General features: G+C 43.1%; 1 protein-coding gene across 10 annotated transcripts in view; it reads right to left on the reverse strand.

The window, feature by feature from the left end:
- The window catches only part of GPS1 (G protein pathway suppressor 1), a 285,648-nt gene that overhangs the window by 77,275 nt on the left and 193,149 nt on the right, over nucleotides 1–15,224 (reverse strand). For all 10 annotated transcript variants that reach the window (XM_033962197.1, XM_033962201.1, XM_033962205.1 and 7 more), the window contains 2 exons: nucleotides 11,398–11,478; nucleotides 10,507–10,644 (listed from right to left, as the gene is read on the reverse strand). In XM_033962197.1, the coding sequence (XP_033818088.1) occupies nucleotides 10,507–10,644; nucleotides 11,398–11,478 (219 nt within the window). The remainder of the gene's footprint in view (nucleotides 1–10,506; nucleotides 10,645–11,397; nucleotides 11,479–15,224) is intronic.

Consider the following 15,224-nt stretch of genomic DNA (forward strand, 5'->3'; position numbering starts at 1 on the left):
AAGCTCTGGAACACATTGCCAGAGGATGAGGTAAGAGCAGATAGTGTAGCTGGTTTTAAGAAAGGCTTGGATAAGTTCCTGGAAGAAAAGTCCATAGTCTGTTATTGAGAAAGCTTCTACACATTTCTCCCTTTCACCTTTGAGTCTTACAATGCCACTTTTGCACTTCTTCCTATCACTGATATATCTAAAAAATGTCCCATCTCTCCATTTTACTATGTCAGCTATTTTTTCTTCCATTTGTATCTTTGCTTTCCTGACTTCTCAACCAGTTTCTCTTAATTTTTCCAGATATTTTTGCTTGTCTTTCTCTTTCTGCGATCTTTAGTAGTTTATTCCTTATCTTCTCAGCTACTTTTGAGAACCAAAGTGTCCTTCTTTTCCTCTTACTTTTACTTATTTGCCTCTCAAAAAGATTTGTCACCCTTACAATAACTCATTTCAGTTTTGTCCACTGGAACTTCCTCTCCAATGTCAGAATTGACATCGGGGGGGGGGGGGGGAGGGGGGTAAGGCTTGTGGGCCCGGCACTTGTATGCATGGTGGCTTGGGGGGGGCAGGGGGAGATAGAAAGAAAGACAGGCAGGCTGGGGGAGAGAGAAAGACAGAAATAAAGAAGGGGGTAGGGGAAGAGAGACAGAAAGAAAAGGGGAGGGGGCAGAAATAAATAAATATTGGATTCACAGAAGAAGGAAGTGCAACTAGAGACTCATGACATTTATTTCGGTCCAATAGGGGTTTAAGATGCAATATCATCCCACATATGACTACATCATATGTCAATGGAATCGATGACTCCAGTATGGTAGTAATCTGTCCCCATATTGACCTCCAAAAGCTGAGTATCAAAGGACAATAGAACAACAAATGATCCAGTGTCCCTATGTCTAGATGACAGTACCAGCATCTATTAGATTTAGAACTATCTAATTTCTGCAAACGAACAGGGGTCCAGAAACTTCTATGTAACAAAAAAAACCATGTTTGTCTCATAGATGCTGATGCTGTACAAATCCGTGGCCATTGAGAAGCAGAAATCTGCTGCTTAATCTCAATGCTCCAAATGTCTCTCAGACTAGTTTTTGTTTTCTTTTTCAAATATTCCGATATTAATTTATACCACTTGGCGGCCTGATGCCCTAGGAAATCTGCCTGGAAGCATAGGCCCAGCAAGCTATATTGATTTTTTAAATTACACCACTCAGGGAACCCTTTCTGAATGGCTTGCTTCAACTGCAACCACTTATATGCTTGAAACTTTGAGATACCGAATGATTGTTGCAGTTGTGAAAAATCAAGTATTTTTCCATTTGATAGCAGCTAACCCAGTTAGGGATAAAACTATTTAGTTATGCAGATGATTTTACGATCATCATCCCATTCGTTAATTCTATCTCTGAAACTATTTTTAAAGCTTCAGAAGCCATAAACGTGATGGAGCACTGGATGACAACCTTTAGGCTCAAACTTAATTCAGAAAAGACAACTTTCTTCGTTGCTTCGCCACATCCGCTTGACACCAAATCACCACTATGTATCAATAATCTTAATTACCCTATCCAACCTACCATAAAGATACTAGGTGTAACTTTGGATCAGTGCCTAACCATGAGAGACCAGGTGGACTCCTTGATCAGAAAGGGATTTTTCACTCTCTGGAAACTCAGATCCATTAAAGCTTATTTCGATACAGCGGCATTCAGAACCCTAGTCCAATCCCTCGTACTGAGTCTACTTGACTACTGTAACATCGCCTATTTAGCAATTTCCCAAAAGAACATGCAGCGTTTACAATTGATGCAAAATGCAGCGGTCAAACTGATCTTTGGGCTGAGGAAGTTTGACCACGTGACACCCTACTACCGGCAGCTGCATTGGCTGCCAATGGAGGCGCGCGTAAAGTTTAAATTTGCCTGCTTCTGCTTCAAAGCACTACACGGACTTGCCCCTAAATATAAAACTGACCTTTTCGTCTTCTCAGCCAACAGACACAAGAGAAGCTCACATTCCAATTTCGTTTCCCCCCCAGTGAGAGGTTGTAAACTGAAAAAACACCATGAACATCTTCTCTCGCACCAAGCAGCATCATGGGGTAAAGACCTAGAACAATTGCTTTCGCCCACTACTTATGAGGAATTTAGGAAATGTCTGAACACACACCTGTTCCTAAAATATCTAGACAACTGATCCTCTCTTCTCTCTCCCCTCTATAGCGATTAACTTGTTCTATTGATCACTCTCTCCTCAAAAATGGATTTCCTGTCCTATTAACCCTCTTTCTTCCTCCCCTCTTAAAGTCAATCAATTTGTACCTTTGCTTAATCTTTGTAAACCGCATAGAACTTCACGGTATTGCAGTATATAAGCTGTTATTATTATTATTACATCATCTAATGTGCAAATGCCTGCCTGCAGCTAATGCTTCCAGAGGATCTTAGACTCGCCAATTTGAATCTTGGAGTTCAACCATAAGGATTGACACATGGATTGTTGTACTGATACAGATGTTAAATTATCAATAAATTTTAAGGTTTTCCAGGTGGTAAAAAGAATGCTATTGTCCTTACAAATTCTGGGTAATTTGATACTCAACACATTACATAATCGTAATGGGGACATGGGTTTCCATTCCAAATAAAGCTAATCTGGAAGATGTTCCAAGACTTCAGGAAGGATCCAATACATACCCTGACACAGAATAAATGCTTGATGGTATCTATAAAAGTTTGGAAAATTTACTCCACCCGCCGCAATTGGTTTTTGCAAAGATACTAAAGCTATTCTAGCAGTTTTACCCAGCTAAATAAATTTAGTAAGAATACCATTTAATTTTTTATAGAAGGACCCTTGAAAATAAACTGGCAACATACTCATTTGGTAGCAAACTACAGGCAAAAATCATCATTTTGACAGTTTAGACTCTCCTCCACCAAGAAAGTTTGTAAGGGTTTCCAATGCTCATACATTTCTTTGACTTTCAGCAATAAAGATTTTTCATTTACTGTCATCGTGTCTTCCAATGTTTTCTGAATCATAATACCCAAATATTTTATACCCTCTTCCTTCCAAAGGAAAGGGAATGAATCAAATAATCCTTTTGCACAATGCATGTTTAACGGAAGAACCTCCGATTTGCTCCAATTTATTTTGTATCCAAAAAATTTACCAAACCTATCAATCAATTCCAGTAAATGTGAAATGGTGGATTCGGGATTCTTCAAATGAAGCAAGATATCATCTGCATAAGCAGATATCTTATATTCCCACCCTGCATAAGGAATCCCCTGTACTAAATCAGATGGAGCAATGGATGACTGAATTCAGACTAAAGCTAAATTCAGAGAAAACAAAATTTTTTATAGCATCGCCACGCCCACTTGACACTAAAGCATCATTGTGCATCAATAACCTTAGTTATCCTATTCAACCCACTATGAAGATATTGGGAGTAACACTGGACCAGATCCTGACCATGAAAGACCAGGTAGACTCCCTGATTAGAAAGATCTTTCTCACCCTCTGGAAGCTTCGGTCCATCAGAGCTTACTTTGATGTCTCATCATTTAGAATTCTGGTACAATCCCTCATACTGAGTCAACTTGATTATTGTAACATCGCCTACTTGGCACTCCCCCAGAAGAATATGCGGCGATTGCAACTGGTACAAAATGCAGCGGTTAGGTTACTTTGTGGACTGAAGAAGTTTGATCACGTGACACCTTCCTACCGACTTCTGCACTGGCTGCTGATGGAGACACGTGTGAAATTCAAGTTTGGTTGTTTTTGCTTCAAGGTACTTTACGGCTTAGCCCCTAAATATATAATAGACCTTTTCTCCTTCACAACCAACAGATTCAGGAGAACCTCACATCCGAACTTTGTTTCTACACCAGTTAGAGGTTGTAAATTTAAAAGTCATCACCAACATCTTCTCTCACATCAAGCAGCATTATGGGGTAAAGACCTGGAACAACTGCTCGTGCCTACTACTTATAAGGAATTCAGGAAACGCCTAAAAACACATCTGTTCCTGAAGTACTTAGTAACTGATCTATAGAACTGTTATTCACTAACTCTGAACTTTGTTTATTCCACTCGATCTGAAATACCTTTTAATCATTGTAAACCGCATAGAACTTCACGGTCCTGCGGTATATAAACTGTTATTATTATTATCTCCTATGCCTGATGTACAGCCAACAACAAGGGTTCCAGAACAATATCAAAAAACAAAGGAGACAAGGGACACCCTTGTCTAACTCCCCTCTTCAGACAGAAATGTTCCAAAAATGTATTATTAATATGTAGTCTGGCTGAGGGGGAACTATACAAGGTTTGAATCATTTGAATAAATCTGGATCCTATACCATCATGAGGGTTACCTATGTTAACAAAACAACTAACTTTGAGTATCCTGACAAGCTCCAGGAGTATATAAATCAAATTGGAGAGCCGATGTCCTAATGGTCCTTATTTAAACGATCTTTCCCAATTTTTCTTCTTTGTCTTACATATTTGAAATGGTGCCTTGGAGTATTATTGCAATTGATTTCAATTCTTGAGTTTGCTGAGATTTATATAGTGAGCCTACAGTGCGTATTGGGTTTGATTTGATTCTGCTGAATCTGATGATCCACTGATATGAAGGAATTCTTATCAGTAAGTGGTTAAGATCAAGAGATGTGGGGAGCCATACTGAAAACTTGCTCCAGTATTAAATGTATGAAGAACGCTATGAATTTTTAGCTCAGCTGCTATGAAGGGCGTCTATTCTGACGGAACAAATCCAAATTTTAGGAACCTGACAAGCTTCGAGACTGCTGATGTCATCTGCTGCCGGCGCTAAGGGAAAAATGATTTAAGTCGAAGAGTTTGGAGTAATGAGCCTATTTATTTGATTCTGTCGCAGAGTAATTTCTACCTGAAGAGCCGTGCTGAAAGTTTCCTGCAATATTAACTATTTGTAGAATGCTGGGAGTGTTTCACTCAACTGTTATGAAGGTCATATATCTTGACAAGAAGTCCAAACTTTAGGACCCTGACAGGCTTTGGGACAATGTGGATTAAAACGAGAAGAATGGAGTAGTTTGACTCTGCCATAAAGGATTTCCTTCTTGGAGAGCCGTGCTGAAAGCTTTGCTGAAGTATCAACTGTTTGTAGAATGCTATGAATTTTTAACTCAGCTGTATGTATACAAGTCATTTTTCTGACAAAAAGTCCAAGCTTTAGGGTCCTGACAAGCTTCGTCTATATTAATCAATTTGTAGTGTGATGTCATATGATATTTCATTTCTTTGAGCTCTTTGGGTACCATCATTAGTTTTCTTTATACTGCGAAGGTTATTAGCATAGCCTTAAGTATTAATGGTTGATTTTGCTGAATTCAGTTATGCTAGTTATCGATATTTTTATAATTTATTGGAAGGTTCTCACACCATGGAAGTTCAAGAAATTAAACATCCGCGCTTGAAAAAAATCACATCTCTTAAGACATCAAACAGATTGCAATACTGAGGGAGTTGTTTATATGATCATCTGCCCTTGTCAGTTGTTTTACATTGGTCACACAACAAGGTTTATAAAAGCCGGATTATAAAACATCTAAGCAGAATCCGAAGGGGAGACATGGGAGCTCCTCTTTCCCAACACTGGCATGCCCAGTCACATGTCTTGGAAGCATCAAAATTGAAAAGAGGGGGGAATTTAACAGCTTGCCTATGGAAAAGGAACAATCATGGATATACCATTGGCAAACGGTCACCCCCACCGGTTTGAACAGGGAAGTGGAGTGGTGGGCATTCCTTCACAAATGAATGCCAGCTCAGTTTGATGATAAGTCGGGACTACAGCTGTGAGTATTGCCACATGAACTGGATATTAGAGAAGTCAGGAGAGCTTTGAAGGTATCCACCAGTAGTGTTGTAAGTTGCTTTGTTACATTTTTACCTTTCAAATAGTAACAAGCATTTTTTTCTTCTTTTTTTCAGAATGCAGTTCTCTTTTTGATTGTCAACTTGTTGAAGCGGGTTCTCTGAGGAAGCCGTCTTGGCGAAATGCGTCAGACCCGGCTTTAACAAGATAAGATTCTGCTTCAGAGAGATAACTTTTACTTACCTTGAGTTTTTTTTCAAAATGACTAAGTTCAAAATTTAAAACATAAGAAAGCTGTTGTGAATTAGTGAAACACTTTTGCACTTCTATTCAATTTTTTTTACACAATATGAAACAACTTTATAAACAACTTCAAAAGGGAGCAATGAAAGACATTTGAAACACGAATCAGGGTGTTCATTATACCATCTCATGGTTCTGAGCTCCTTCAGGCAGTTTACAAAGCGGTTTTAAGTTTATAGTGCTCCTATTTGTTGTTTTTGATGAATGTTTCACCATTTTGGGACAGTAGTTTGTAAATTTCTCACCCAATAGTGATTTAAAGGGGATCCACCCTAAGATTAGCTAGTTGCATCTGTTTTGTAAGATTAACGACCTCTTCTTTTACTTCCTTCAGCTTTTCTGAGTTGTCTAGTAACAATTCTCTTATACTGCGGAGTTCAGCCAGCAATTCAATATTCTCCGAGGGATCTTTAAGCACAAGAATCTTTAAAGGGGCAGGCGGGTCGGGTTTTGATCTCTGCATTGCATACAGCTGTCACAAAAGCAGAATCAATCCTTGTTTGCCTGCGTGTAGCCATTATTAAACAGATCCACTTGTTTCTGGGAGGAAAAATTTGCTGAATAACTGATAATTAATACTAACGATGCCTATTAGTGAGGAGCTCTATATTTACCCGTCCATTTCGATGTGCTGCCAAGCCACGCCCCTCATCCTAAGTGGAGTAGAATGGGTACAAGTGGATCAAATTTTCACTCCGTTAAAAATTACAAAAAGAATAGGGAACACTGCTTGCCCTGGATCGGTAGCATGGAATATTGCTACTCCTTGGGTTTTGGCCAGGTACTAGTGACCTGGATTGGCCACCGTGAGAATGGGCTACTGGGCTTGATGGACCACTGGTCTGACTCAATAAGGCTATTCTTATGTTCTTTCTCTCAGCCTTCCTAACCCTTCACTCACACATATTCTTACCACTTCTACTCCTGGGACTTAATCCCAGAGTACCCAATCCCTGCACGCTTCCAGCCCTCACTCACTTTCTCTTTGCACCTTGATTCCTCATATCACTCACTCTCCCTTCACCTTCACTTGGTTGAAGTGCAGGACAGTAGCATTGTGTTTCAGGCCGTGTCCCTTCCCCTCTGCTGCTGGGGCTGGAGTCACAGTGGGACACTGTAGTAACATAGAAACATAGAAATAGACGGCAGATAAGGGCCCACGGCCCATCTAGTCTGCCCACCTTAATGTCCCTCCCCTACCTTTGCCCTGTGAATAGATCCCATGTGCCGATCCCATTTGGCCTTAAAATCAGGCACGCTGCTGGCCTCAATCACCTGTAGTGGAGGACTATTCCAGCGATCAACCACTCTTTCAGTGAAAAAGAATTTCCTGGTGTCACCTCGTAGTTTCCCGCCCCTGATTTTCAACGGATGCCCTCTTGTTGTCATGGGACCCTTGAAAAAGAAGATATCTTCCTCCGCCTCAATGCGGCCCATAAGATACTTGAACATCTCGATCATGTCCCCCCTCTCTCTGCGCTCCTCGTGCGAGTATAGCTGTAATTTGTCAAGCCGTTTTTCGTATGGTAGATCCTTGAGTCCCGAGACCATCCGGGTGGCCATTCTTTGCACCGACTCCAGTCTCAGCACATCCTTGCGATAATGCGGCCTCCAGAATTGCACACAGTATTCCAGGTGGGGCCTCACCATGGATCTATACAATGGTATAATGACTTCCACCTTACGACTGACGAAACCCCTTCGTATGCAGCCCATGATTTGTCTTGCCTTGGACGAAGCCTGCTCCACTTGATTGGCAGACTTCATGTCCTCACTGACGATTACCCCCAAGTCTCGTTCTGCTACCGTTTTTGCTAGGATCTCGCCATTAAGGGTATAAGACTTGCATGGATTATGGCTGCCCAGGTGCATAACTTTGCATTTTTTGGCATTGAAGTTGAGTTGCCATGTCCTAGACCATCGCTCCAGTAGGAGTAGGTCATGCATCATGTTGTCGGGCACTGAATCTTCGTCTGTTGTGCATTTGCCCACTACATTACTCAGTTTGGCGTCATCGGCGAATAATGTTATTTTACCTCGAAGCCCTTCTGCCAAGTCTCTTATAAAGATGTTGAATAGGATTGGGCCCAAGACTGAGCCCTGTGGTACTCCACTAATCACCTCTGTCATTTCGGAGGGGGTGCCGTTCACCACCACCCTTTGGAGCCTACCTCCAAGCCAGCTCCCAACCCATTTCGTCAATGTGTTACCTAATCCTATAGAACTCATCTTGCTCAGTAACCTGCGGTGTGGTACGCTATCGAATGCTTTGCTAAAGTCCAGTTACACGATGTCCAGGGACTCCCCAATATCCAGCTTCTCCGTTACCCAGTCAAAGAAGCTGATCAGGTTGGATTGGCAGGATCTCCCCTTAGTAAATCCATGTTGTCGGGGATCCCGTAGATTCTCCTCATCCAGGATCTTATCTAATTGGTGTTTGATTAGAGTTTCCATTAGTTTGCTCACTATCGATGTTAGACTCACTGGTCTGTAGTTTGCTGTCTCCATCTTTGAGCCTTTCTTGTGGAGTGGAATGACATTAGCCGTCCTCCAGTCCAACGGGACGCTGCCTGTACTAAGGGAGAGGTTGAAGAGCGCGGACAGTGGCTCCGCCAAGACATCACTCAGCTCCCTAAGCACCCTGGGGTGCAGGTTGTCCGGCCCCATTGCTTTGTTAACCTTGAGTTTTGACAGCTCACCGTAGACACTGCTGGGCATAAACTCGAAGTTACTAAACGGGTCAGCTGAGTCAGCCCTTGTCTGTAGCTGAGGGCCGAGCCCTGGCGCTTCTCGGGTGAAGACTGAGCAGAAGTATTCATTTAATAGTTGGGCTTTTTCCGAATCCTTTTCCACATAGTCTCCATCTGGTTTCCTAAGACGTACAGTCCCGCCTGAGTTTTTTCTTCTATCACTGATATACCTGAAGAAGGATTTATCTCCCTTCTGGATGTTCTTTGCTAGAGACTCCTCCATGAGGAATTTAGCCTCCCTGACTGCTGTTTTGACGGCTTTTGATTTGGCCAGGTAGTCTGCTCTAGAGTCCTGCTTCCCTGATTGTTTGTAAGAGATGAATGCTTTTTTCTTCTCCTTGATCAGGTCTGAGATCTCCGCAGTAAACCACTGTGGCTTATTGTTCCTTCGCCGTTTACTTACTGATTTTACATAGTGGTTTGTTGCTTCTTGTATGGTTGCTTTCAAAGTCGACCACATGTCTTCCACGTTATCGGTTTCTTCTTGGCTTTGTAGCGCCTGGTGAACGAAGTCTCCCATTTCTTTGAAATTTGTGTCCTTGAATTTGAGGACTTTGGTTAGTGTAGTAGATTTAGTGAAACCTTTCCTGATATTGAACCATACCATGTTGTGGTCACTGGAGGCCAATGTGTCGCCCACCGAGACCTCTGTGACACTTTCTCCATTGGTAAGTATCAGGTCCAGTATTGCCTGATCCCTTGTCGGTTCCAACACCAGTTGCCTGAGGCTTGCTCCTTTCATAGTACTGCGTGGATCAAGGGCCCAGACCAGAAGGGGAGGACATGACATGATATAATGTGCTGTTGCTGTCCCCCCCCAAGAAGCTGAGATCGTATCAGGTAGAGTGGGATAGATACAAGGCTTCCCTCACAGCTGCAATTCTGTGGAGAATTGGGAAGTCCAAATAAAGTCCCAGATTTTGAAGCTCTATCTGAGCATGCAAAATTGCAGAAGATCAGGACCCCTAATTACAAAATGTTCTACACAGACATCAATACATAATCATGGATCCTGAAAAAGATACCTATAGGACCCTCTTTGCCCTTGTCATGTCCTGAAAACTCAGTGTGAATGATGCATTAAACACAAAGGGTCTATATTCAAAAGGGTTTAAGCTACTGCTCGACTGGTTACTTGGTAATATTCAGGCAGCCCTCAAGTGTAAAATACTACTGAATACTCCTGTGAACGTCCAGACGCTGTCGAGTTAGTGTCAGGACAGTCCAGGAGCAGAACCAGAACTTGATTGGTTAGTGGCAATAGTCAGTCCGCTAACAGATTAAGTAAACAAACAAAATTAGGACAGTATAAAGGCTTGCCTAGTTTTTTCTGCCAAACTAAATGGATTTTGGCACACATTCAAATGTTCTACGCCAGAGGGCAAGGATGGTCTTGCACTGAAGCATCCAATCTTAATTTAGCCCACAGCTTAAAAGCCACCAACTACGGCAGGCCGAATACTGCTACCAAATGTTATTAGGTGGAAGGAGAGAAGGCAACAACAGAAGGTAGATTAAATTTAAATATATCTGCTCAGTTTCTCTAATTTTACATTGGAGTGCAGGAAGTAGAAAACTCACCTTACTATGGGAATCAATTCTACCATTGATTAACCCCTCAAGGATCAGTTGGGTCAACTCATCTTCAAGTGCTGCCACTGTGGTGTTAAAGGCTGTTGCCATTTTGCGCATATCTGCTGACACATAGGGGCTAAAATACTGAAACAGAAAATGGGAAGTTAATCAATGAATTTGTAGAGATCCCGGTGGCTGCAAACATCTTTCTCCTCCTTACTACCTCCAATTCCTCCTCCTACTGCTTATCATTTCTTTAGCACTACTAGACAGATCAAAACATAGCAGAAACAGTCCCTGCTCATGAGAGCATACAATCTAGTTAAGACAGACAAACTGGATAAGAAGATTCATCAATAAACAGTGCTCATATAGAGGAATTACAGAGGGAATGATAAGACAGGTATCGTGCTTAGAGGGGGGTTTGGAACTGAAGCAGCTTCAAAGAAGTGGCCTTTGAGTTTGGATTTGAACACTGTCAGAGGCAGAGTATGACATACTGAGTCAGGCAGTTTGTCCCAGACATATGGTGCAGCAAAGAAGAAGGGACGGAGTCAGGAGTTGGTATAGTTGAGCATATCCTGCTTCCTTCCCAGAGACCTACTGTGGTGAAGCATGCCTCCTCCCTCCCTCTCCAGAACCCACAACAGCTTGGCAGGCCTTTCTCCTCCCTGGAACCCCTTTCGTAGCTGGCCAGTGCTAATTTTCTATGAAAGACAGGATTCTTCTCTCACTTCCTTTGGTGGTTGGGAACACATGGACTCTCAAAGCACCTTCAGAACTGTGATAATATCACCAAACTCCCAAGAGCTGGTATGCCCTTCCTGCTCAATTTTCCTCAGCTTTTCTATTATACCTGCTCTTTTAATTATGAACAAGAACGGATGGAATACTTGCCTGGATCAGAGCTCTGTTCCTGATTTGTGTATACAGTGTTCTGACATGTGGTGCCAAGTACATATCCAAAAGTAGATTATCCTGTACAAGAAGAGCCAATAATTAAAGATGCACCACAATAAAATCACTGGCCTTCAATAATCACGCACTATACTCTTCCAGCTCTGAACTCAAGATCTGGTTAATATAGTTCATTATAAAAAGCTGGAAAGCCTCAGGGGTGAGGGGGTTAAGATGGCATTCAATAGAGCAGGGCTGCCCAAGTTTGGTCCTCGAGATCTACTGGCAGGCCAGGTTTTCAGGATATCCACAATGAATATGCATGAGAGAGAGATTTGCATACCAAGAAGGCAGTGCAGGTAAATCTCTCTCATACATATTCATTGTGGATATCCTGAAAACCTGGCCTGCCAGTAGATCTCGAGGACCGGCTTGGGCAGCCCTGCAAGAGGATAAGGAAAACAGCATTCAATTGTCAAGATTAGTAATATCAGCATAGCTATTGCTAGCAATCAGCATTTTCAGTTGGCATAACTAATGTCAGCAAAGGCCTATGGGAAATTATATCAATCTGACGCTGGGATGTTGATGCAGATAGATCATATATAGTAAGCATCCAGGCAGACTGTTGCATACAGCCCTAAAGACAGTTTCAAATAGCCCTAATTAAATCATGATTACAAACCAACTTGCAGCTAAGAGGGGCAAAGAGGTGCTAAGAAGATGTGTTAATGTCTGATGCTTAGGATGGACAGCTTAGGATATACAATGGGTCCAGGTGCACAGATAACTAAGATTAATCAGAAACTATTGTCAGAGGCATACTGGAAATTACATTTGACTTCAGCCTATTCTTCTTCTGTCTAGCACAAGTTTACTACGGATGGGGATGTTTAACTTCTATTGAAGCTCAATAGATTCTGTATTTTAGAATAAGTTTCCAAACTATAAAAGTCCCCTCGCAACATCACACCTCTCTTCTTGTTCGTCTTGCTCTCTACCTGAAGCTTGGGACATCACCCTTCCCACCCCCCCTATTTCTCTCTCTCTCTTTGTGTGTTCTCTCTCATTCACAAGAACACAGAAGCAGTCTCTGTAATTGTAACTTTTATGAATCCTACTTTTCTGTAAGCCTATTTCTATAAAATATTCTTTATGCAATCACCTCTGGCTGTGCTTCTTATTTGAGTCTACTTCCTGGTGAATCTTCGGTGACGGTATTGAACCCGGGACCTGGCGTTTGTAAGGGCACCTCACAGAACCCCTACAACCTAACATTGTGGGGGCACATCAAACCTTACAAGTACATTGAGGGCTGGTCCTGGCTGATTTTTTTTGAAACTCTTTGTGAGCAATATCACTAAAGGGTCAGAATGGAAAAGGAGAAATTAGGTTCTTACCTGCTAATTTTCTTTCTTTTGGTCTCTCTAGATCGGCACAGTTCACTGATGGATAATAGCTCACGTTGTTCTCAGTCTCCATTTGCTGGACATGGTGAGCTATTACCCATCAGTGAATTGTGCTGGTCTGGAGAGACGCTTAAGAATGTGTCCTTTTGCAGATAACACCAAGATTTGCCACAGAGTGGATTCAGCAGAGAGAGTAGGCAGTGTGAAAAGTGATCTAGAAAAACTAGAAGACTGCTGAAATGCTTGGCAGCTAAATCTTTAGTCTTACCTGATCATTTTCTTTCCTTTAATCCTATCAGACTAGTACAGAACATGTCCATCGACCAGCCAACAGAGACAGAGAAACAAAGTACCGTATTTTCACGCATATAACGCGCGCGCTATACACGATTTTACAAACCGAGCATAACCATGCGCGTTATATCCGTGAGCGCGTTATACAATTTGTTTTTTACATTGCTGGTTCCCTCCCCCCTGACGTCCGATTCATCCCCCAGCCCCCCCCCCGCACCATTTGCGGTGGAGAAGCAGCCTGCCAAGGGATCGTGATGCCAGCGAGTCCTGCGCTGCTTCCTCTGCCGCAGTCCCGCCCCTTCTCTGATGTCAGAGAAGGGGGCGGGACCGCGGCGGAGGAAGCAGCGCAGGGCTCACTGGCATCGCGAACCCACGGCAGGCTGCTTCTCTATTGAAAACGGTGCGGGGGGGCTGGGGGATGAATCGGACATCGGGGTGGGGGTTCGAGCAGTCCTTCAGGGTGGGGGGGCCAGCGGTCCTTCGGGGTGGGGCATCAGGCTTTCAGGGTGGGGCGGGCCTTCAAGGTGGACAGGCAGGCAGGCCTTCAAGGGAGGGACAGGCCATCAAGGGGGGGATAGGCTTTCAAGGGGGGGACAGGCAGGCAGGCCTTCAAGGGGGGGGGACAGGCCTTCAAAGGGGGGAAGGCAGGCAGGCCTTCAAGGGGGGGGACAGGACTTCAAGGGGGGGACAGGCAGGCAGGCCTTCAAGGGGGGGACAGGACTTCAAGGGGGGGATAGGCTTTCAGGGGGGACACAGGCAGGCAGGCCTTCAAGGGGGAGAGACAGGGCTTCAAGGGGGGGACAGGCCTTCAAGGGGGGGACAGGACTTCAAGGGGGGGCAGGCAGGCAAGCCTTCAAGGAGGGGAATAGGACTTCAAGGGGGGGGACAGGCAGGCAGGCCTTCAAGGGGGGACAGGAAGACCTTTAAGGGGGGACAGGCCTTCAGGGTTGGGGGGGCCTGTATTGTTAGGAGAAGCCAAAGGGGGTGAATAAGCTATAAAATAAACCCACCAGCGTGTCAATGTGTTGAGAGGAAGAGGTGGTCTGGGAAATTCTGCTGAGCAAACTCTGAGCCCATTTCTACCCCCCAGTTAGTCCACTCCACTCAACTGGTTCACACACTGAGTGGGTCTTTGGGTGTTGTGCCTGGGTAGTTGTTTTGGGATCTCTTCCAGTGGTTTGTCAGTATCTCCTTGTGGTCCAAGGAAGGAAACTTTGTTAACCTTAGCATTGACCTTCAGAATATGTTTGTAACAGTGCTGCTTGTGTGGCATTAGGCTATGTAGTGATCGAAAGAAAAAAACCAGACATTTGCACATTTTTGCACTATATGGTGGGTGTATGAGGAGATTCACATTTCCTGAACAGCTAAGTCCTTGTGAAGTTACCTTGTTCTTTCTGTATTTGATATCTAGCAAGGTCTCTGTTTGGAAGGAAAGATGTAAGCTTAAAAATGAAGTGGCCAGAAGTTATGGTAAAAGCAGATAGCGTTGATGGTTTTAAGAAATGTTTGGAAAAATTCCTGGAGGAAAAGTCCATAGTCTGTTATTAAGACATGGGGGAAGTGTCTGCTTGCCCTGGATCGGTAGCATGGAATGTTGCTACTCTTTGGGTTTTGACCAGGTACTAGTGACCTGGATTGGTTACCATGAGAATGGGCTATTGGGCATGATGGACCATTGGTCTGACCCAGTTAGGCTATTCTTATGTTCTCATCTGTAGGGGCCTTTGTTTTCACTTCTTATTTTAATGCATTTTTTTTCTGGGAACTTATCAGTGTTTTTTAGAATGGGAACAAAAATGGAAGAGAATTAATGTGTGTGGAATGGGCGGGGGGGGGGGGGTAACTACCGTAATTTCTTCAGCTAAATAATTCAATCCACCTCAACCACCTCAACCAGACATAGAACTCACGCACCATTCACACACCCTCCAACCAAAACCGTTAAAAGAAAAAAAACTGTTCATTCTTATAAACTACCGTATAACATTTAATCTAGATCAAGAGCCCTCGAGTTAGTGAGTATGAATTCAGCAACAAGAACAGAAATCACATGTTCATTCTTATAAACTATAACATTTAATCTAGATCAAACGAAGTATCGAGGACAAAATAATCTAAATA

The sequence above is a fragment of the Geotrypetes seraphini genome, chromosome 10 (assembly GCF_902459505.1).
Source record: "Geotrypetes seraphini chromosome 10, aGeoSer1.1, whole genome shotgun sequence".
NCBI lineage: Eukaryota > Metazoa > Chordata > Amphibia > Gymnophiona > Dermophiidae > Geotrypetes > Geotrypetes seraphini.